Source organism: Sminthopsis crassicaudata, chromosome 2 (assembly GCF_048593235.1).
Source record: "Sminthopsis crassicaudata isolate SCR6 chromosome 2, ASM4859323v1, whole genome shotgun sequence".
Taxonomy (NCBI): Eukaryota; Metazoa; Chordata; class Mammalia; order Dasyuromorphia; family Dasyuridae; genus Sminthopsis; species Sminthopsis crassicaudata.
In genome coordinates this window covers 441,012,980-441,036,843 of record NC_133618.1, presented here as the reverse complement: position 1 = coordinate 441,036,843, position 23,864 = coordinate 441,012,980, and the positions used below count along the sequence as shown (strand labels likewise).

At 36.0% G+C, this 23,864-nt stretch overlaps 1 protein-coding gene across 8 annotated transcripts in view; it reads left to right on the top strand.

Annotated features, from left to right (window-relative positions):
- Positions 1-23,864, top strand: part of NDRG3 (NDRG family member 3) — a 68,024-nt gene that overhangs the window by 28,228 nt on the left and 15,932 nt on the right. For 3 of the 8 annotated variants that reach the window (XM_074292593.1, XM_074292588.1, XM_074292589.1), the window contains exons 3-6: positions 6,769-6,804; positions 14,641-14,746; positions 16,242-16,362; positions 23,596-23,658. In XM_074292593.1, the coding sequence (XP_074148694.1) occupies positions 6,769-6,804; positions 14,641-14,746; positions 16,242-16,362; positions 23,596-23,658 (326 nt within the window). Of the gene's footprint in view, positions 1-6,768; positions 6,805-12,713; positions 13,016-14,640; positions 14,747-16,241; positions 16,363-23,595; positions 23,659-23,864 lie in introns of those variants that run through there. The other 5 variants (XM_074292590.1, XM_074292587.1, XM_074292594.1 and 2 more) reach the window with 3 other exon arrangements.

Genomic DNA, 23,864 nt, shown 5'->3' with positions numbered 1-23,864 from the left:
ACTAGTAATACTTTTAATGTGCCTCTTTTCATTAATTTTTGCATTTATTCATGATAGCAGCATTTTTTTTTAAATTTGGCTATTGATACCTTGTATACTTCCTTTGAGAGTTGCTTGTTCATACCCATTGACCTGTTATGAGATAACATTTTTGTAAAAGATGGATCCTTGTTCTCCTCCTTATTCAGCCAAAGAACACTTCATACACTGTGTTTTTTTTTTTTTTTTTTTTTTTTATTCATTTTTCCAAATTATCCCCTCCCTCCCTCCACTCCCTCCCCCCCATGGCAGGTAATCCCATACATTTTACATGTGTAACACATGTAAATATAACCTAGATACAATATATGTGTGTAAATACCATTTTCTTGTTGCACATTAATTATTAGCTTCCGAAGGTATAAGTAACCTGGGTAGATAGACAGTAGTGCTAACAGTTTATATTCGCTTCCCAGTGTTCCTTCTCTGGGTATAGTTATTTCTGTCCATCATTGATCAACTGGAAGTGAGTTGGATCTTCTTTATGTTGAAGATTTCCACTTCCATCAGAATATATCCTCATACAGTATTGTTGTTGAAGTGTATAGATACACTGTGATTTTAAAGGACATTTGTCTATACACTGCAGTAAGACTGACAACAGACATCATAGATTTCTAATAGTAAATCTGTCACTTTCGTTTCCCTTTAGGCTTAGTAAAGAGGCTCATTCTTCACAAAAACCTTTGTGACCATGTTGTCAAAAAGAGGGAGAATTCTTATACCTGAAAATAGACTTATAAAACTTATCAGGAGTTATTGGCCTTCTTCACTACAGAAAAAAATCTAGGGTTCCAGAGTAGAGATTGGGTTTAGATAAGAGATTCTTTTAATCTTTTAAAAGATTTTTTTTAATTCAACTTGGATCCCTCAAATTTTTGAGACTCGGGAAACTGGAGTATTTATATGCAAGAACTTAAATTAAACTTAAAAAACAATCTGTACTAATTGGGTCTGTTTTCCCAATGTATTGGAAAAACAAGCATCCTACCTCATGACTTAAAATATTTGAAATCAAGCAACTTTAAAGCATCTCTACTATGTTCTAGTACTGGAAATATAAAGACAAAAAATAAAATAGCCCCTACCCTCAAATAGTTTACATTCTCTCATAGGAGATAACAGGTAGACATGCAAAAATTTACTAAATAAGTATATGCAAAATAAACCCAAAATAAGGAAAATGGATACTAGGGAGTTAGGAAAGTCTGCTTGTAGTAGGAGGCACTTAATCAGGCTTTTGAGGGGTTTACTGGACCACAAAATGTGGGAAGAGCTAAGTCTATATCAAGCCTACACATAATAGGAAATGGTTTAATAGGGTTATGAGAGACGGTCAGATCTATGTTTTAGAATTTTGGTAGCTTTGTGGCAGATGGATTGGAGAGTTGAGATCTCAAGATATTTGATCAGGAGACCAAATAGCTGAATTTTATGAGTAAGATGGATCAGCTTTGGCAACTTAATGAATTTGAAGGAAGAGAGTTAGGAATCAAGAATAATGCTAACTTCTAAACCCAGGTTCCTGGAAGGATAGTTGTTCTTATCAATATAGGGAAGTTGGGAAGAAGGTTTCTCTGGGAGAGGGGCTGCTAGTGGGGAACTGGAAAGGTTATCAAATGGGATGTGGTGAGGATTCGGCCAAGGAGCTGGAGGGAGGAGCAAGCTGTCTGACAGGAAGAATACCAGAGAAAGTAATGTCATGAAACCCATGGGAAGAGAGGCTACGCAACAGTATTAAATGTTGCAGAGAAGGCAGTCTTTTAATAAACATGTATCAAATACCCATTATATGCTAGGTTGTGGACATAGATAAAAAAAAGGGGAAACATTTCCTGCCTTCAAGGAGCCTATAATCTAATGGGAAAAGTAATATGAAAGAGCTGAAAAACTAGGAGGTGGGTGATATGGGGAAGAGGACAAGGCACATGGTGGAGAACTCAGAGGAGTCCAAATGGATTGCAACTGGGTAGGAAATAAGATTATGGCTACCCAAGACCCCTTTTTTTTTTTTTATCTCCATCTTATAGATGAAGAAATTTTTTTTAATTTTGTTTTTTATTAATTTTTATAATTATAACATTTTCTTTGACAGTACATATGCATAGGTAATTTTTTTTTTTTAAACAACATTATCCCTTGTACTCCCTTCTGTTCCGAGTTTTTCCCCTCCTTCCCTCCACCCCCTCCCCTAGATAGCAGGCATTCCCATACATATTAAATATCTTATAGTATATCCTAGCTACAATATATATGTGCAGAACCGAATTTTGTTGTTGTTGTTGTTGTTGTTGTTGCAAAGGCAGGATTGTATTCACAAGGTAAAAATAATCTGGGAAGAAAAACAAAACAAAACAAAAAAACAATGCTCACAGTTTACACTCATTTCCCAGTGTTCCTTTTCTGGATGTAGCTGATTTTGTCCATCATTGATCAATTGGAATTGGATTAGCTCCTCTCTGTCTTCCTCCTGTTGATCATTTCTTACAGAACAATAATATTCCATAACATTCATATACCATAATTTACCCAACCATTCTCCAATTGATGGATATCCATTCATTTTCCAGTTTCTAGCCACTATGAAAAGGGCTGCCACAAACATTTTGGCACTTACAGGTCCCTTTCCCTTCTTTAGTATTTCCTTGGGATATAAGCCTAGTAGTAAGCACTTCTGGGTCAAAGGGTATGCACATTTTGATAACTTCTGGGGCATAATTCCAGATTGCTCTCCAGAATGGTTGGATTCTTTCACAACTCCACTAACAATGTATCAGTGTCCCAGTTTTCCCACAGCCCCTCCAACATTCATCGTTATTTGTTCCTGTCATCTTAGCCAATCTGACAGGTGTGTAATGATACCTCAGAGTTGTCTTAATTTGCATTTCTCTGATCAATAGTGATTTGGAACACTCTTTCATATGAGTGGAAATAGTTTTAATTTCGTCATCTGAAAATTGCCAAGACCCCTTCTTAAGTGGAAGTTTTTAGAGGTTGTATTTCCACCCTTCAATCAGGGGGCAAAAGGCACTGAGGTGAAGTATGAGTCCCAAGGCTGATTGATTTAGCAGGATGATGAGGCTTCTCAACTGATAAGACTTCTGGGGACAGGGTAGAAAAATCCAAAAGGAGTACAGCCCAGTGGGGCATGGGGACCCCTTCCCTAAATGAAAGTTTTGAAATTCATGGCTCTGCCCTCCAAATTGAGAGGCAGAGGGCAATGTTGAAGTATGAATACCAAGGTTAATTGGACCAATACTCGGATGAGAATTGAGAAGTACCCATTAGATTTGTCAGCTAAGAGATTGTTAGTAACTTTTGGAGAAAGTCTTTTCAGTTGATATGGTCAGTAATCAGAGTGTAAAGAGAACTGAGAAGAGAGGAATCATAAACAGCAAGTTAGTTTGCTTTTTCTAGGTATTTTGCTGTGAAAAGGAGGAAGCTGTAGGATGATATCTTGAGGATGTCTCTTGAGAGCCATCTTTTTGGCTGGCTAATACAGGTCTAGTAAGGAATATTTTAGGATCAGGGAAACTCGAACGTGTTTGGACAGCATGGAAGGAACCAGTAGATAGAAGGTGATGCAAATTAAATCGGAAAGACATAATTATGAAGACAATCTATAAAAGACTAGAGGAGATAGTAAGATTAAGGGTAGATAGATATAGAGATAGAATTAATTGTGTCAAAAGCTAGAGTAAAAAGAGCAGGAGTGGATAAGGATGATAGGGGAACTAAAGATGTAGAGAAAGGGAAATTCAGAAGCTCTGGGCAAAGGAACTATTTTCCCTTAAAGTATGAAGTGTGTTCAGCTGACTAAAGAGTATGATATGGGATGATGAAAAGAAAAAGTTCATCTTTCTAGACAAAAAGATAGAGAATCAATTAGGAAAGAGTAAAAAGATTTCCTTGTCTTGGTTAGTGGACCCAGGCAATTTGAATATGTAAATTCTTCCAGTTCATTTTAGCTGAAGCTGGAGGAGTATTGGGAAGTCAAGATTAAGAAATACAGAAGGTAAAGGGATCAGAGTATACATGTGTGGGTTAAGGCAGGGTTTGGAAGCAAGAAATAAAAGATTTTGGCTGAATAAAGGATTATTGGGTTTTTTTGGTTATGGAACACTCATGGGAAATGGTATTTGTGGCCTGTCATTCCTGTGTGTGAAATGGACTTGAAAAGTTAGATCATAGGACTGAAGTTGAAGAATTGGAAAGTTAGGGTTTTGAAGGAAACATCAGCATATATATGGAAGTCCCCTAATATAAAGGCAGGAGAAAGTACTAACTGAACTTGAGAATGGATGGAGAACTAAGAACCAGTAAACAAGTTAATTCTCGAATTGAGTCCACAATGGAACTGAAATGGTAAGTAATGGCAGCAAAGGGAAAGCCCAGAAACTGAGAATTTGAATCATTCTAAGTGTTTCTGGACTGACTCTAGGTGGTTCAAGTGATTGTTTTCTGCTCTTTCTAAACAATTTGTAGAATCTCTGAAAACCCTCATCAAATCTGTTTTGAACTGTTTTGTAAAGCTTTTCTTTAAAAAATTGAAAGGTTTTAAAATACCATATAGTAGTATTAAATACTTGCTTTGTCCCTGCTCTATATTGATAAGCTTCACTTCTTGAAAAAGATAGTTTCATCTTAATGCTAAAATACATGAAGCCCTTAAAAAAAGTATTCTCATCAATTAAAATTACTTAGCTTTTAAATTTAGCTTGCTTCATTTTTTATTGGATAATCTTTTAAATAAAATTATTCCAATACCCATCCATTGTTGTATATATAGGTGAAGGTGCTTCCTTCTGCTTAAGGTCCAAAATGTTACTGACAGTCAAACACAGTAAGTTCTTTCCTCATGTTTGTTCTCCTGTTCCTTCTAAGATGAATGACTGTCACGAAAAGCTTACTACTCTCTTTTTCCTTTTCTGGTATCCTTCTGGTAGTGTGCTACGAAATGATGGCTGTGGGATATCCCCTTAGTTTTCCTTCCATGCCTTTTATGGTGTCAGCAATTGTGTAGATTAGGTCTTATACCAAGGGATTATACCTCAGAATTGGCAGTACCTTATTCCCTGGTAGACATCTGTGAAGTCTCCTCATTACTGAGAATCTAATATAATTTTATCACCTTTGGAGAAATTAGGGTTGTTTAGTCATAACTACTTTTCCAAAAACATGAAATTATTTTACCATTCTGAAAAGAATAAATTGCTTCTCTTTATGATTTTACAAGGGTAATAACTTTTGTCTTGTGTTTTTGCTGTCACCTGGCCAGTAGTAAAATCAACTAAAGGGAAGAAAATTGATTTGGAGAAAACTTTCCCGTGTCCATCTGAAAATGGTTATGTCCATTTGGCCAGATTTCTAGATTTTCTCTAACAGAAAAGCTTCTTGGAACTCAATTATTCCATACCTTCTCTCTTTTTTTTTTTTTCTTCCCCTCTGAGGCTGGGGTTAAGTGTCTGCGACCAGATTTGAACTAATGTCCTCCTGAATTCAGGGCTGGTGCTCTATCCACTGCACCACCTAGCTGTCCCACTATTCCATACCTTCTTCAGGCAAATGGGGAGGCCTCCTCTCTAACTGGTAGAGTGTTACCCCACTAAAGAAAACTCGGGTTTACAGATAGATTGCAAAGTGTTTTGCAGTCTTATTGATTCACAATGAAGCATTGTAGCAGGGGATAGAGATCTGGCCGTGGAATCAGGAAGAACTGGGTTTAAGATCTGCCCCATGACACATAGAAGATACTAGTTATTTGGCTGTTGTCAAGTTGTTTGCCCTCAGTGCCCTAGATCTGATATGATAGCTAAGTTACAGGTGAGTAGCATGTTTGTATGTACTGACATCCCACTCTCCCCTACCTCATACTGTCCCAAGACAAAAGGGGCTCAAAATCAAGTTAACTTACTCTTCTTCCTAAGTATTTCTTCAAAAATGACATCATTGTTCTTACTACACTCCTATTATATTCTTATACTCTTGCCTCCCAAACGAAACTCCCAGGAGTTTTATGATTGACATTTCTGCAACTTTGCTGTCTTGTGGCTCACCCTTTAAACAATTCATGAATCTATCCCTTTTTTCCTCTTGCCACTTGTAGAGAATCAATAGATTCTATGCCAGTAGCTGAAACTTTGTTTTATCCTTCTCCTTTCTCCTCCTGTAATTGTACATTCCTTGTATTCTTTCTCAAAAATGAATTCACTCACTTGTAGTCCACACATACCTTCTTTCCTTCTTCAGCTCCCCTTCCACATCACATCTGTAACTGGTATTCACCAGACTTTGGACATCTGTTCCTTCTCTTCACTCTTTCTATTGCTGTTCTTTTTTCCTCAGGGCAGGTCTCCATCTAGTCTCTGCTGTTGCCTGTCATGTTGCAGATATACTGTACTTTAGTACAGATGGCAGCTATTTTGCCTTCATTTCACAAACTTTTAAAGCCTATATTCTAGGCAATTTGCAAGTTTACCTTGCTGGGAAAAACTAGGTTCTTTTACTAGTTATTCTGATTATGAAGTACTTAAGATAAGTCTTGCCTCCCAGATCCAGTTCTTTGTATCCTTGACTAACCCATGTATCTCAAGCCTTTTGCTGAGAACTGTGGGACTTGTGGCAACCGAGGGGCTATACTTGCTGTGCTTTCAATGTGAAACTGATTTTGTTGCACATTTGGGGAAGCCTCTGGGGAAACTGACTGTGTTTTCTGCCTTCTGTTGACAGAATGGTACACGAAACTTCCAGGACTTTGACTGTCAGGTAAGGACTGTACAAGCACCAAGAGGGCTGTGTACAGGATCTTTGAAGAACATCATCTTTTATGGTGGTGTCCAATATAAGGGAATTTTTTGCATAGTTACTCTTGGCTCTAACTTTCCTTTTTCAAAAAATCAAGATTTATTTAATTGACTGTCTTATTAAAGGATTTGCCTGCCAGGTATTCTCTCTGTTTTAGATGCCTGTGTTGATTTCTTTCTCTGTGATTAACATCTCCTTTCCTGAAATGATAATATTATATATTACCTGAGTCATTTATAATCAGACAGTTCTCAACTATAAAGTTTTCCTTCATTGCATGGAAACAGGAGGGGGGGGTGTTACTTTTTGATAACAAAACCTTTTTAGTAAAAATTCAAAATGTTAAATGCATTAAATGTTAAATGCAAATACTTTCCTTGCTTGTTATTTAGAAATTGGAAATATATCCCTTACTCCTCCCCCCCGCCTTTTTTTTTCCCTATACAGTGTTCTATGCTTTTTGTATATGACCATTACCAGCTTAAAATTTATTTTAGGTATCAATTAACAATCCTGCTTTTATACCACCTAAAATTTGTTGTAAGATTTGTAAAGCACTTAGGACATGCCTGGCACACAGTAGAAGATTCCCGAATCCTTGTTCTACTTCCTACTCTGTGGATATTCTAATCCCTATGGAAGAACAAGTTAAAAAGTAATGGGTAATATATCCATTATGGGACCACTTGTATTGGTGGGATGCCCTGACAGCAGTTTTGAAAGCTGGCCATATGGAAAGCATGAGTAGCAAGCAGGAACTTATTAGCCATTTCTGAGTCTTCGTGGTTACAGAGCGTTCTGAGAAACCCACTCCCCTGCTGCCAGCCCTCAGCACAAGTAGTTATTTTCAAGACTGCTTTTTTTAGTATTGAATATAGTCAGATCTGTTTATCATTCTAATATTAGGAGAAAGAACTAATCCCATTGGCAAAGCACACTTTTGTCACATTTTGATCCACATTCTATCCAGATTCATACTATTATATATAATGCTGTGCTTTCTCACATCATAGTAGAATGGTGAAGAGGACAGATGGTCCATAAAGGTGTGCTCTTGTATTATTCCAGCATTGGATTGCTGAATACCAAGACTAATCCAGTAGCTTAAGGAATGGGAAACTGTCCACTTCTGCTTTAAAATTCACCTCTGGCCCACAGAGTCTCCAGCTCTCTGATGTGGGCAAAACGTTTCCTATAGATGAAATCTTGCTGACCCAGATACCAGAAATTGAATAATTAGTTATTTAGGTAAAGGCATTATTCAGATTTAGTTATTGATAGTGGTTTTAGGCACTGGAATGAGCTTATAGAAATGGATTTGTTGGTTTGCTAAGTTAAGTAGAGATGTCATTTCCTGGGAAAAGGATCACATTAAACTTCATAATGATGAGCCTTGTGAAATCAGAAAAAGAATCTAGAAAAGTTTTCTCCAAAAACATTTGTTCTACATAGAATGTGGATAACATATTGGGAAGCATGAATGTTTTTATAAAGTTGAATTTTAGAAATAAAAGCATGCAACAATTGTTTAAATTGAATTGCAGGAAAAATATTTGTAAAAATATCTTAATATTCTTTGATAATACTGTGTTCTGAACACCACTGGCCATGGGTTCTTGGCCCAGTTCTGATGCAGTAAAAAATTAAAGCGTTGGCATGCACATTTGTCACTGGCTATATAGAATTAACATGCAATTTTTGTGATTGTATTTTTTAAAGCCATGACCATAGTGCTCTCTTTATGGGCCCTTTATTTTTATACTCAATATTCATCAAGCCTTTATGCTTATCATTTATGAAAAGGTTTTTCTCTTTTGATATTCCACTAGAATTCATATGTGGTTCTTAGTTGAAAACTTTGGGAGATGCCTTAAGGAAACCTAGAAATGGGGTTATCAGTGAATGATCAGCTTTAACTTTTCTAAAGAATGCCTCTAAAATCTAACTGAAGGATATTTTTCCCACTTCTTTGATATTCCTGAGGGAGATATAAGCATTCAATCTGTACTCAGTGTTGCAAACAAAGGACAAAAATGTGTCACTTTGCTTTTGAGTTGGTAGAGTCCCAAGAACTATGTTTGTAAGAAAGAAGCTTGAATCATTTAATCCAGGCATCCTTCCAGAGCTGTGCTGAGAAACCCCTTCTTACCTACTCTCCTTCACCCCAAGAACCTACTTTAGTAAAATCCTCAGAAAACTGACTGAGATTCAACCCAATTGGAAATATCAGTTCTAAATTTTTTTTTTTTTTTGCAAGTGTGTGTGTGTGTGTAGTGTAGTGTAGTATACTTCTTCTCCCCCCCCCATCCCCCTTTGTTTCTGCCATGTAATTGTAAGATTTAATTAAAATAGCCCTGTCTCTTGGTTCTTTGATTTACCTGAATGAATTAATCTTAATGATTTTTTTGAAGTGAATAGATGTTATCATTTGAATCTTGGTAAAAAGAGCAGTGGATGGAGGTGATATTCTTAAAAGTGGATGCAAGAAAAAAGGAATTTGCTTCCCAGAAGATCTAAAATCATCAGTGTTCATTCCATGACTGTTAAAGCTTATTATTTCCACACCTACTGTAAGATTGATTGAGACCTGATTTATTCTATTTTTCCCTTGAATACTGTCACCATTGATTGTCTTTTTGCATCAGAGATGTGGGCAAGCAGATAGTTATTAAAGTGATTATAGGTTTTTCCTAGATTGTATGCTCTGGAAGGGAAGAAAAACAGCATCTCTTCCAAAGAATATAAAATGTATCTGGCTGAAAGGCTCTTGGTAGTAAATATTTATGATCAGGTTGTATGTGACTTGAGTGATTTCAGTCATCTCCAACCCATTTGATGTTTTCTTAGCAAAGTTACTGTAGGTTTGCCATTTTCTTCTTTTGATTATTTTACAGATGAGGTAATTGAGGCAGACAGGTCAAGTGACTTACTCATGGTCACACAGTTTCTGAGGCTAATTTAAATTAAGGTCTTCCTGATTCCAGGGTTGTTGATCTAGTTATCGAAGCAACTAACTGCTCTCACCTCTTTACAATGCTTCAAACCAACACCCGCTCCATTTGCGGAATGACAGAAGAAAATAGCAATAATGCACTGGACATTACAGCATGGTCTGTATCTGATATTTATTCCCAGAGGAATTTGAGCATGACAAAATATGGAGTAATTTCTTGTTTATTGAGAGGCCAAGTAACATACTAGATAAATTATGGTCTGCAGCTCAAATCCTAGCACATTAGGAGACAAATTCTGGTAAGCCTGTAAAACTAGACCACATGTGCCTCCACCCTAAGTGGCTTAGCAAAGTTATGTCTTTAATTCCTAGTTTTTACAAAATTTTGTTAACTGATGAGAGTTGAAAATTTTAGGTGATTTTTTTGATTGAAGTATTTGAATATGATCCTTCCTTTCCTGTGGCTTCCCAAATATGTATCGCTACATTTATTTCTCTGGGTCTCAAGGGCTTCAGCTTCTGGAAGTCCTTCTGAAGAAATATCAGATAAATGAAGTACTCCTGTACAAAGAGAGAGTAGTTCACAATGTGGAAAACTCAGGAGACATCACAACCATAGCACACAGGTGAAATCATGTATGATTAAGCAAGATGCTTTGAAAAGTTGAGAAGTAAGGGCAGTTAGGGAGGGGCCTAGTCTAGGGCAAATGCTCCAGGTTCTTATAGAGATTGTCTTATTTGAGTTTGTCTTAAATATGCTCATCAAGATAATCTCTGAAGTTATTCTAACTCTATGATAATGAAAAGGATGAGTGGGTTAAAATTCTTGACAATATAGATAGAATGGGCTGATTAAAGTTCTTGTTCCATTACTTCCAATGTCCTTGATCTTTTTTCAATGACCTATTCAGTTAATGGAAAGCTTATTCCCTGCCAATCTGTAAAAATTGATTTTGCCCTTTATGGAGTCTTATGTCTTCACTTATAGTGCTAATCGAATCTAAGCTGCTCTCTGTAAGGGCAGTGCCACCTGTTCTTTATGGAAGTTACCATCATTCCTTGCTATTTGGCTGTTTCAGCTGCCATCTTAACTCTATCTAGAAGTAGCCACCCATCTCTTAAGCCATTGAATTTATCATAAGGCAGCTGTTTCAAATGGAATTCCTAATACAGTGGAAGGAATGCTAAATTTAGAGGTCAAGAACTTGAATTCAGATCTTGCCTGTATCCCTTATTCATGAACATGTACTGCAGCTTTCTCATTAGGGTTTGCAACGAGAAATTTTTTTAATGGCAAAATTTATTGAATACTCATTTATTCAACAAATTAAAGAAAATAGAACTTAATTTTTAAATGAACTTTTAAACTTTGGTATAAAAATGCAAATTTAGATTAAGACACAGTTCTGAATTTTTTTAATCATTTAAGGTGTATCTTATGGTCATGCATGCCTCTGGACTTAATAATGGCTGTGTGATCTTGAGTAAGTCATTTCTTTTGGCCCCAGTTCTTCATCCACAAAATGAGAAGTTGATGGCAGTATGGAATAGTGGATAAAGTTAGATTTGAAGTGAAGAAAAACTTGAGTTCAAATTTTACGATATTATCCTTATGAATATAGTAGGTTATTTAACCTGTTTCAATCTCAGTAGCCTCATTTATATAATGAATGGGTTGGACTGTATGGCATCTGATGCCCCTTCTAGCTCTAAATTTGTAATCATGATAAAATTTTAATAGTTGAAATCTTAGGAGAGAGTTGATCCTAGATAGAAGTTAGATAGAAACTTTTTAGGGAATTTCCCTTACACTTTTTATATTCTAACGGAGTCAAAGTGACCTCACAAAAATTCTTTTTATTGTCCTTTATTCTTTTACTAATTTTGGTTGAATTATTTTTGGACTAAGTTGAGAAGTCACCCTTATCTCCTTCATAATTAGGTTAAAGTTATGTGAGGAGAAGAAGAAAGTGAAGAGTGTTTTGGGTATATGTGAAGTGAGAAATGATTGTAAACACAGTATATATTTGGAAGATGATGTGGGAGATCTATTAGAAATGGGGAATTCATTGAAGGAGTTTGGGAGAACATTGATTCAGGTTAAAAGGATTAAGCTGGAACAAAACAATGCAAGAACTTAGACAATGGATAAGTCAAAACCAAGAAGATTAGACTTGAGGCTAGATCTGGAAAATCACTCCAAAACTTTATTTATTTATTTATTTATTTTGCTTCAGAACTTTAAAGAATAAAATGAATAGCATACTCAAACAGGGAAGATGATTTTTGCATTGGTCAAATTGTCATATTATAGCAGAAACCCTTGCATAACAAAAAAATAAAAAGACTTCCAGATTCCAGTCAGTGTTCAATAGAGTAATGATTCGGGAGTGGTAAAATAAAAATTTAAAAATTAGATGTGTTTCATTGGCTCTACTAAAATGTAAGCTCCTTGAGGACAGGGACTGTCATCTAGTACAGTGGTCTGAGGAAAAACATTTAATGAATGTTTATTGATTAATGAGCAAATTAACCTAAAGATGGCTTGCTCAGAAGCTTTAAAATCTTAAGACTTAGTTGGGAACAGAAAAAATATATAAATTTTAGAAAAATAAATAAAATTGTGATCTTTCTAATATGATAGCAAAGTTGGGTAAGAAAATCGAAGACTTTTGGTTGTTCCGTTTAGATGATGACAAGACAACCAGATAGATGTTGGTTGTCTGCCCTTCATTGGACAGTCAGCTGATAACAGAAGTGTGTTTGGGAGGAACTTTGGGGTGCCACAGGTAGAAGTCTTAAAAGAACATGTAATCATGCCCAGCTTTAACAATGGAGAGACCAGTTAAACACATGGCAGAAAGGAAGATCTTCTCCCTGCCTTCTTGGTAATTGTGCAATGGTCACATTGTGCAGTCATCCTGTGTTCTAGAATGCCCGGGAGAGGTGGTGACTGGAGAGACCACCTCCTCCAGAACAGAGAGCAGTTGATTATTTAAAAAAAAAAAAAAAAGTAGTAATATTGCTCCGACAGTGACCTGACCACTAATTCAGATCCACGATCAAGATCATTGAGATAGCATTTCACTCCAGATGACTTCTGAGCCTAGTTCTTCACAATCAGATCGACTTGCCAAAACGTCAAATGTTTCCTCATCTCCCCCTAGTGAAGGAAAAGGTTCTAAAGGCTCAGCAGGCAGGAGGCAATTAGATGGCCTGGTAAGTGCCTGATAGGATTTAAGCACAGTTCCCAATGGCCTACTCTCCTGAGCCTCAGGGCAAGCCTCAGAAGTACTGAACTAATGAATAAAACCCCAGTGTTTTCACTCTTCCTGTGCATGGTTATTATCTCTCTTTGTTTCCAGGCATTATAAAGGATTTCATGTCACTCTTAGAAAAATTTATAAGAAGCTGTATTGAAATTATGAGATTTACCCAGATCATCAGAGAATGACAAAGTTGATCATTTTCTCAGTTCCCCCTGCTTTTTTTTAATTTCAAAATTCTTGGTTACTTCCAACCTGTCTGTTCTTGGAGTTCCTATATACTCCCTCTTTAGCATCTTTCTACTGAAGTTACTTCTCCATATACAGATGTCTTTTTGTATTTAATCACTATCCCTCCCTACCACTGAAAACCCCTTTGTTGTTCTTCAGCTGTCTTGGTGCTCTTAGATTCTCTGTGTTGTCCCCACTCCCCAAACCAGTGTTAATAGGAGAGTGCAACAATTTGAGAAATGTTGAGTTTAATGTGAACGAGATCTATGCCCTGTCGGGTATGTGATTTTTGGTGAAACCCAGTTGAACTAAACTTTGGGAAATACTTTGCCTCCTACGTTCTATATAAAGAAAAATTAAAGATTTTAAAGAAGGTTCTTTATTAAATAGGTTACTCAAGTAGCTTGATCTTACTATTGGGTTGTTATTTTTTTAATTGATAAATTTTGTTTTAATACATTAGTCACTTCTCAGTCAACAACCCTTTTTCCACATTGAACCTTCCTCTAAAACAAAATGAAAAAAGTTACACAAAACCCTCTAAAAAAATGTGACTGACAGCAGTGCATTTTGATTCTGATCTCCCTTCATTTCTTAGATCTCTGTACCTCCTTACTCATACACAAGAATGTTAAAACTAGTAAAATTGATGTATTAGAATAATTACCAGAAAGGATAGGTAGATATGATCAGTTTTTCTTTTCCAAAACTCAGAATCTTGGGTTCCTAGAAGCAGATTGCATTGAACCAGGATCCTGTGAATTCCTTTGGTTTCAAAATTGCCCCCTCCTGACACTGGTTGCAGCAGCCTCTGATTCCATCTTGTGCTCTCCTCCTCAGCTTCCCCTTTGGCTCTGCTTGGATCCTATCATCTGTTCTACTTATTAACTTTCTCCTATTTGGCCCAAACCCCACTAGTTTGAAACTTGGGTTTGCCCAACAGCTTTCTTTCCTTCCTTCATGTGCCTATTCTAATCCATGATCCTACAGATGACTGCTCTTAACCAACATTGTCGTATCTTTCCTCATTCATCATCCAACTCACTTAACCACCTTTTCCATAATCCCTGCTCCTTTTGCATCTCTCATAAGTCCCATATAACCATGATTTTTTGCTCTATGTGATCATTCCTCTCCCTTCCTCTTCTCACCCTCTTTTCCATTTTATTAGATGAGATTGGAAAGTAGCTGTTTTCTCATAGCATTTCATATATACACATGTGTAGTACAAGGGAGTATGTCATCCCAGCTCGGGAAAAAGTGAAAATGAAGCAAAAATTGTGAGACTTTTGACATCCTGGGTATACTTTTCAGCCTGTAGTGAAACACTACTTTCTCTTGTTTCAGGAGCACGACATAGAAACAGCTCATGGCGTGGTACATGTCACCATGCGAGGCTCACCAAAAGGGAACAGACCAGTTATTCTTACTTATCATGACATTGGCCTAAACCGTATGTATTTTACTTTTATACTTTGCCCCCTTACCCTATGGTATTTCTTCTGTTTTGTTTTGTTTTTAAATCAGATTACATTCCGGATTTAAGACTTAGAGGAGATATTCTTTCACCTTTCCGAGAAATGAGCAAGTATATAGAATTACATTTGGATTTTTGTACTCTGGGTATGAGGAGTACCACACCTGGGATTTTTTGTTGTTGTTGTTTTTAATAGCCTTTTATTTACAAGATATATGCATAGGTAATTTTTCAGCATTGACAATTGCAAAACTTTTTGTTCCAGCTTTTCTCCTCCTTCCCTCCAACCCCTCCCCCAGATGGCAGGTTGACCAATACATGTTAAATATGTTAAAGTATAAATTAAATACAATATATGTATACATGTCCAAACAGTTATTTTGCTGTTCAAAAAGAATCAGACTTTGAAATAGTGTACAATTGGCCTGTGAAGGAAATCAAAAATGCAAGTGGACAAAAATAGAGGGATCTGGAGGAATACCATACCTGTTGATGGAATTAATAACATTCAGTGAACTTGCTAAAAGAATAGAGCTCTATTTTTCCCTTGGACTTGCCTCTTTTTTATATTTCAGAACTGACAATTCAGAATGTAAACTTTCTGTTCTATTTTAGTTCACTATCGGCATCTTAAGCAAAAAAAAAACGCTTTTACACCAGCCAATCACCAGTGACTTAGCAATCAATATGCAACAAGTTTGACCATTCTTGATTAAACCATGTAGTTCACATACATTGCCTTTTTTCCCTTCTTTGTTCTTTGTACTGTATGCCCATAGTTACTCATCCAGGTTTTTTTCATGTGTGGCCTATGTTTGAAGTTTTCATTTTTGAGTGTTATAATTTTCTTGAAGCCTGCTGATAAGAAGTAGTCTAAGCAGCCACACTAGATGAGTAAATGTTGGATTTCTATGTACTTTAAAGGAGGATAAAACCAAAAAGGAGAAGTAAGTTGGTCTATTGGCCAAGCACATTGTTTATTAGCCAGATAAAATGGATTAAGAAAGGGGGAGCAAGGGACGGAGTAGGAAGGTATAAAAGGCACATAAAATTTAAAATATATAAGGCTTCATAAAATCAAGGAGCATATACACACAAGTTAATAAGAGTATATATTTTTGTGGAGGACACTATGTTATGTATTATCATCAGTGGTACATAAGAGCTATTTCCGAATCTAATTTATAAAGAATTAGGACTGATCACTTTTTTAAAATAGTTATTGAAATGTCTGACATGGAACTTCCCAAATATTTTGCTACAGTGGGATAATAATAAAAGAGAATTTAAGTGATTTAACAGAAAGAAGTTGTGAGATTTAAATAGCTAAGACTTAAAAGAAGCGTCATGTACAAGGAAGATTGAGTGCAAAAACTGGTTTAAAATAAATTGGGTAGAAATGAATGGTTTGTTACTTCTGGGTTTCTCCTCTTCCCCCCCCCCCTTTTTTTTTTTTTTTTTTCTTTTGCAGATAAGTCCTGTTTTAATGCATTCTTTAACTTTGAAGACATGCAAGAGATCACCCAGCACTTTGCTGTATGCCATGTGGATGCCCCAGGCCAGCAGGAAAGTGCACCCCCTTTCCCAACAGGGTAAGACAACAAATAAGGTATTTTGAGCAACACATATTGGGGGAACATCTGGCGTGAGATGGAGTGAGCAGATTCCAGTGATTGTTAGCATAGATTTTTGAAATCATTATCCCGTTTCCTATAATCCCAACCTAAAAGCAATTCTAGCACAGCATCCATGTTTGGCCTAAGTTAACATTAGATTTAACATTTATATTGTGTATAGTCAATTAAATATAGATAGATGTATTACATTTTCCCAACTCTGTTAATAGCTGTCTATCTTTTAATCACAAAGAAGCGCAGTATTAAGGTCATCTTGAATACCCATATAGAGTAAGACCCAAGATGGTCTGCTCATGTATATACATCCTTAGACCATCACCCCCACATGCATGTACACGTACTCACTTGTTCTGTCATGTGCCATATAATCAGATTCATCTCAGAAGTCTGAAAATCCTCTCCCCCACATCTAATGATATAGGCTTTGAGTACTAGCCTGAATAATTAGAAGTTTGTGGTGTTCTTCCTGCTGTCTAAAGTTGAGTTTTGGCCGGAGATTGGCTCAGTTTTTCTATAATTTCTTGACAAAATTCTCTCTGATAAGTGAAAGACAGATCCCATACCCCAGGGTGCCTAATTCATTGTCATGGTCATTGATCTACTCCATGTGAGAGGAGGAAATCCTTCATGTAAAGGCCCTACATAGTCCCAAGGATCCTAATGGCTAGAAATTTTGTAATTGAGAGAATGTCAGCAACTTCTTAAAGGAGATAGAGATGAGTAGAGACTGAGCTCAGAGCCAGTCCCTTTTCAGAAACTATTGAAATACAAGAAAGAAACAAAATTTTAAAAGTATTTTACTTTTCTTCTTGTTATCTGAAATTGAATAAAAATTCTGATGCAATTCAAAAATTGTGAGATATAAGAAAACCAGAAACAAAAGAGCTTTTAATTTTCAAAATACACGACAAGATAGTTTTCAACATTCACCCTTGAAAAATCCTGTGTTCCAAGTTTTTCTCCCTTTCTTCCTCCCACCTCCTTCCCCTGGACAGCAAGCAATTCAGTATATGGTAAACATGTATAGTTCTTCTGTACTTATTTTCACAATTGTCATGCTGCTGCACAAGAAAAATCAAATCAAAAGGGGTGGGGGGAGATGAGAAGGAAAAAAGCTAGCAAACAACAAAAAGTGAAAATACTATGTTGTGATCCACATTTAGTACCTACAGTGCTCTCTCTGGGTGCAGATGTCTTTCTCCATCACAAATCTATTGGAATTGGCCCGAATCATCTCATTGTTGAAAAGAGCTGAGTCCATAAGAACTGATCATTGCAAAATCTTGTTGCTGTGTACAGTGTTCTTAGTTCTACTCACTTCACATAGCATCAAGTCATGTAAGTCTCTCCAGCTCTTTCTGTAATCATCCTGCTGATCATTTTTTATAAAACAATAACATTACACTACATTCATAAACTGTGACTTATTCAGTCATTCTTCAACTGATGGGCATCCACTCAGTTTCTGGTTCCTTTCCACTATGAAAAGGGGCTGCTACAAACATTTTTGCACATGTGGGTGCTTTTCCCTTTTTTATGATCTCTTTGGAATATAGACCCAGTAGAGACACTGCTGGATCAAAAGTTAAGCATAGTTTGTAAAACAGAAATGTTTCTAGAAATGTCAAGGGGTAAACTAAAATATAGGCTCTTGGGAGGACAATTCATGTTTTCTTTATTTTCCCAAAATAACAACTTGCATGAATTAGGTGATTATTAGTAAATGTTTAATGAAATTTAAATTAAGATCTGCCAGAAAAACTTGGGAATTATCAGTCAATAGGCATCTTTTAGGCACCTACTTTGTGCTTTCATAAATGAAAAGCACCATATAGAAGCATTGACATTGTTGGATATTGCAGAAAACACAAATTAATGGCATAAAGCATAACTGCTGTGAAAACTAAATGGAATATGAAGTAAAGAATAAAAAAATAGAATATAAAAGATAATTGGCCACAATATAAGAATATGCAACCAAGAATATCCCCTACATTGTTGCTTATAGTTGCTTTGTTGGTTGATTTTGCTTAAAATTTTTTCTTTGTTAAAAGGGAAAATTTAAGAGGACAATGAGATTTTGAAGATGAGATGGGAAATATCTAATATCTGGAAATAACTAATGTTTAAAAAGGCACTAGTAAAAAATATCTACAAAGTTGTATACTAAAGAAAAATATACAGTTCAATCTCTGCAGGCATATTATTCTCAAATTTCACAACTAAGAAGATACAAGATCCATCAAACAAAAAAAAGAGAAAGAGTCCCAAAAGTCCAGAAGACTGTTCCAGTCCAGTCTCTGAGTCATACTGGCTGCGTGACCCTGGACAGACAAATCTCTTAACCTGTTCAGATATTTAACATTAATTCAGAAGGCAGAAGAATGTTTGAAAAGAACAAACCTTTGAAAAATTCATCAACAGAAGTAAAGAGCTTTTACAACTAGAAATGGAACTAGAAATGTCAGATCATTGTGTCATCAGGATTTGTTCCAGACCCATTTTCTTTCTTTTTTTATTTTCAAAATAATGCAAAGATAGTTCAACATTCATCCCTGCAAAACCTTGTGTTCCAAATGTTTTCACCCTCTCTTCCCCTACCCCACTCCTAGATAGAAAGTAATCCAATGTATGTTAAAAATGTGCAATTCTTCTGTACACATTTCCATAATTATCATGCTGCACAAGAAAAATCAGATCAAAAAGCACTGGTTTCTTATAGAACAATAATATTCCATATCATTCATGTACTATAACTAACTTGTACCCGGCCCATTTTCAGATCTTCTCTGGGCTGGTCCACAGAACTTGTATTCTTTGTTAGTATTAGAGCTACTGTCATTGCAGCCATTGCACTGTGTGCTGTGGTGCAGCATTGTAGCAGGAATTTAGTGGAATATAATACACCAACTCAACAAGAAAAAAAATTATGTAGATATATAACTGCTGTTGAAAAGCAATTCAGCTTTGGATATTTCTAGCCAGATGTCCCTTAGGCATCTCAAACCCAGTATATAGATAACAGAACTAATCATGTTTTCCCTCAAAACCCATTAGTTTTCCAAATTTCTCTCTTGTTAAGTTTCCTACTCTTCCTAGAGGCATCCTTGCTCTTGCTCATCCTATGTATTCAGACAGTCCAGATCTCATCACTTCTCTCTTATACCGTCTTCTGTCTCTTCATACCACAATTATGCTAGTTTGAGCTATCACCAAGCGTAAACTATTATGAAACTCTCCCCTCCTCTAGATAGTCTTTAACATAACAAATGGCCATTTGAATAAATATCTAATAGATTAATAATTTCTCTTTTTTCTTACCTCATCTTCTCTCACATTTATCCTGACCATCACTGCCAAGTCTACTTTATTAAAGCCTAGTCTAACCTTCATTGAAGAAGGTTCTGTGGTTCCTGTTACCTCCTGGACCAAATACAGTCGCCTCCATTTGGCAGTTAAGGCCTTTTGTCACATCTCTAATCTGCTTTTCCATCATTCTCTTTTTCATTTTTTTGATCTAACCAAACTGGTTACCTCCTTGTTCTTTCTCACACGTGTATTCTACCATTCCCAGCATCATGTCTGTTCCCCTGCCAGACATGCAGTCCCTCCTTGCCTCCACCTTTGTTTCCCTTTAAGCCACCCTCCTCCCTAAATTCCTTGAATTATTTTATTTTTGGTGAGGCAATTAATTGGGTTACTTGCCCAGGGTCACACAGCTAATAAACATTAAGTGTTTGAGGCTGGATTCGAAGTCAGGTCCTCCTGACACCAAGCCCTGTGCTCTCTTTCCTAACAGGAGGATCTGGTACATAAGAATAGCCAATAGTTGTTGATAGTAATTGGCTACATATCTTTACATACCATTTTGTTTGCAAAAGGATTTATAAATATTATCTTATTTTATCATCAAAAACACCCCTGAATGGTATTATCCCCATTTACAAATGAAGAAAAAGACAAGTGAAGCTTTAATGATTTGTCCTGGTCTCTTATTACAAGATGATATTTGTAAAAGTGCTTAGCACGGTGCCTTGTTATTCAGATGTTTTGGCTATAACAACTGTTCATGACTTCATTTGGCAAAGAAACTGGAGGGATTTACCACTTCTCCAACTTTTATGGTTGAGGAAACTGAGGCAATGAGGGTGAAGTGACTTGTCCAGAAAGTATCTTAAGGTCATATTTAAACTCAGGTCTTCCTGACTCCAGGACTGGCTGCCTTGGCATATAGTTGGTACTTTATAAGTGTGTATTCCTTTTTCTCTGTGTTCTATTGTATATACAGAAATGGCCATTTTAATTGCTGTTTGTTACATTAAAACTATATCAAGGGGTAGCTAAGTGGGGCAGTGAGTACAGCACCAGCCCTGAAGTTAAGAGGACCTGAGTTCAACTTTGACCTCAGACACAACACTTCCTGGCTGTGTGACCCTGGGCAAGTCACTTAACCCCAATTGCCTCAGCAAAAAAAATAAAAACTACTCTTGACTATATCAAGAGTAGGGGAGAATTTCATAAAAAACCATTATCATACCTGTATAAGTTATTTGAGATAACATATGTAGCACTTCACAAAGTATTATATGAACTTCAAAGTACTGTATAAATGCTAAATGTATTGAAGCTTGCAATGTATTTAACCACATTTTGCCTTTTAAAAAAATAAACCCTGAGATAGGAAGGAAAGAAACATTTGTTAAGTATCTACTATGTGCCAGGCACTATATTAAGCACTTGACATATTTGATCCTTACAATAGATCTGGAAAAAGGAGATGATATCATTATACTTAGTTTATAATTGAGACAGAGATTAGGTGATTTGCTTGGGATCACACAGCTAGTAAGTTTCTGAGGTATAATTTGAAGGACTTGAATTCAGGTCTTTTCTCACTCTACCTCTGGGGCCACCAAGGTGTCTATCTAAGTAGAACAATTATTCTTACCCCATTTGTTTTTCTTTTTAGATGGAAGAAGCAGGTTCTGAGAAATTGACTGAGTTGCTCGTGGTCTCACAGCTAGTATGTTGAATGGCTGGACTCTAATGAGAGATTGAGAAATCTCCTTTAGAATGGCCAAGGGATCATTTCTCAGCTTTGTTCTCTGTTTTTATTATTTTTATTAATATTTTTAGCTGCAATTTGGGTAAAAAGCATGGCCAACATGCTTAACAGATTTGCCAAGTGGCCTGGTTAGACAACAAATAGTTTGTCCAGAAATCATCAAGGGGTTTTAGTGGGCTGCAAACTCAAAAGAGCCAGCAATGTGATTTGGCAGACCAAAAAAAAAAGGGGAAGGGATTGGAAGCTACGTAAAGGAAAACTTGGCTTCTTCTCAGATTGGAATATTGTATTAGACTCTCAATGCCACATTTTGCGAAAAAGTTTGTTAAATAGGAGACCCTCCAGCAGAGGGCAACCATATAATGGTAAAGGATTCCTTTTAAAGAATTGATATAAGGAGCTGCAGATGTTTAGTTTAACCTGGACAAAAGAATACCAAGGGAGGGGTAAGTGCTTGAAGGGCTATCATACAGAAAAGGGATTAGGCTTTCTTTTATTTGGTTCCAGATGGCAATACAGGTAGATGCTGTAAAGAATCAAGTTTAGATTCGATGGTCAAGAAAAACCTAACAATTAGAGCTGTCTACAAGTGGGCCATCTCTGGAGGTCATCCACTGGGGTTCCCCCTCATTAGGGGCCCTGAAACAAAGATTAGCCAAATGACCTCTGACAGAGTTGAGTTGGCTGTAGCAAGATTGTTTTTCTGGTGTGATTTGGAATGAGTAGATGTTGGGCTTCTTTCCAACTGTAACATGTCAAGAGGCAGAATTTAAAGGGAGATCTTCATGGCTGCAGATTCAGCATTTGATCTGCTATGCTATATTTTCTTGCAAAACCAACAAAAGTTATCAAATGTATATGGTACTAAGCAAAATCATAGAGAGAATAGGAGTCATAAAAGTACATTAAAGTGTATAATAAAAGGTTGGTCTCTGTATATTAAACATTGAGAGGGGAGATCATTTTTCAGTAAATATTGTCAGAAAAAAATGATAGCATTGCATTGGGGGGGGATTCCATATCTTATATCATAATATTTAAATAGATCCATGAACTCATCTTTCCAATGATACAGATTGCAGTCCATCTATGCCTATCTATTCTGTGGACCATGTTCTCCTAAGTTGATATAGGGAATCCATCCAATTCAATTTTCTTATAACATTATGAGAGTGCCATTGAAGTCAATCTACTCTTTCCATATTAGCAGCCCTTTAGTCAGAAGTACAATATTTACAGTCATTAAAAAGTTAAGAAAATTGGTTAATAGTCATAATGTCATAGAAATTATTAATACAAATGGGAGAAAAATTGTTAGAAACAAGAAAGCTATGTTTGATAATCATGATAGTGTTTTATGACAAAAAGCAATAAGAACAATAACTAGGGAATTTTTTTCATAGATTTGTCAGATTAAAGGAATTCAAATAAATCTAAATTGATAATATCCAGTAAAGACTGGATAAATGATCAAGGAATATGATTAGATAGCTACTTTACAAAAGATACACAGATTACAAATGACTAATCCAAGAAATATAAATTTAAGCAACTTTGAATCACTACATCATACAGGTAAAATTTGCAAAAAATAAATGCAACCAAACCCAGTGCTAGCAAATTTGTAGGGAAACCAATTATTCTTATGCATTGCTAATGTCATTTTATACTGGTAGTCTTTTTTTGAAAAATAATAATTTATTGCAAGAGTCATAAAAACTAATTGTACCCTTTGAAGAAATAAATGCTACTAGAAAGATTCCTCCAATCATCGTAATCTTAAAGGAAAAAATACTGTCTTTAAAAGTTTCCTAGACATTTTTTATAAAAGTAATAATAGAAAGTAGAAACAGCTTAAATGCTTAATATTTGGAAATTGAACAAATTAACATGCATTAAAGCTGCCAGCTATGAATGTTATTAAAAGATATACAAGATAAAGAAATGGAAAAATCTATACTTTTTGCCTATAGCTATGTTGTTTTCTTAAACTACATATATATGCATCTTATATACATCCATATTTGTATCTTCATAATCACAATTACTTAGAGTAAAGAAAAGTACATTTCTATGTGGTTTGTTGACAAAAACAACATTAATGCTGATGATGATGATTTCAGGTATCAGTATCCTACCATGGATGAGCTGGCTGAAATGCTACCTGCTGTCTTAACTCATTTAAGGTAAGTTATGGGGTTATACAATTGAATATCTCTGTGTCTGCATTTAGGGCTATTTTACTTAGTAAGGAAGAGAATTCTAGGTAAGGGTGTTATCTAACTAGTAGTCTGGATATTAACAGTTGGAAATGTTTGAAGCCATTCAAATAATAAAGGGAAAGAAAGAAAACAAAGATGGGCAATACTGAGATTTCCCCTTTTCAGTTTGG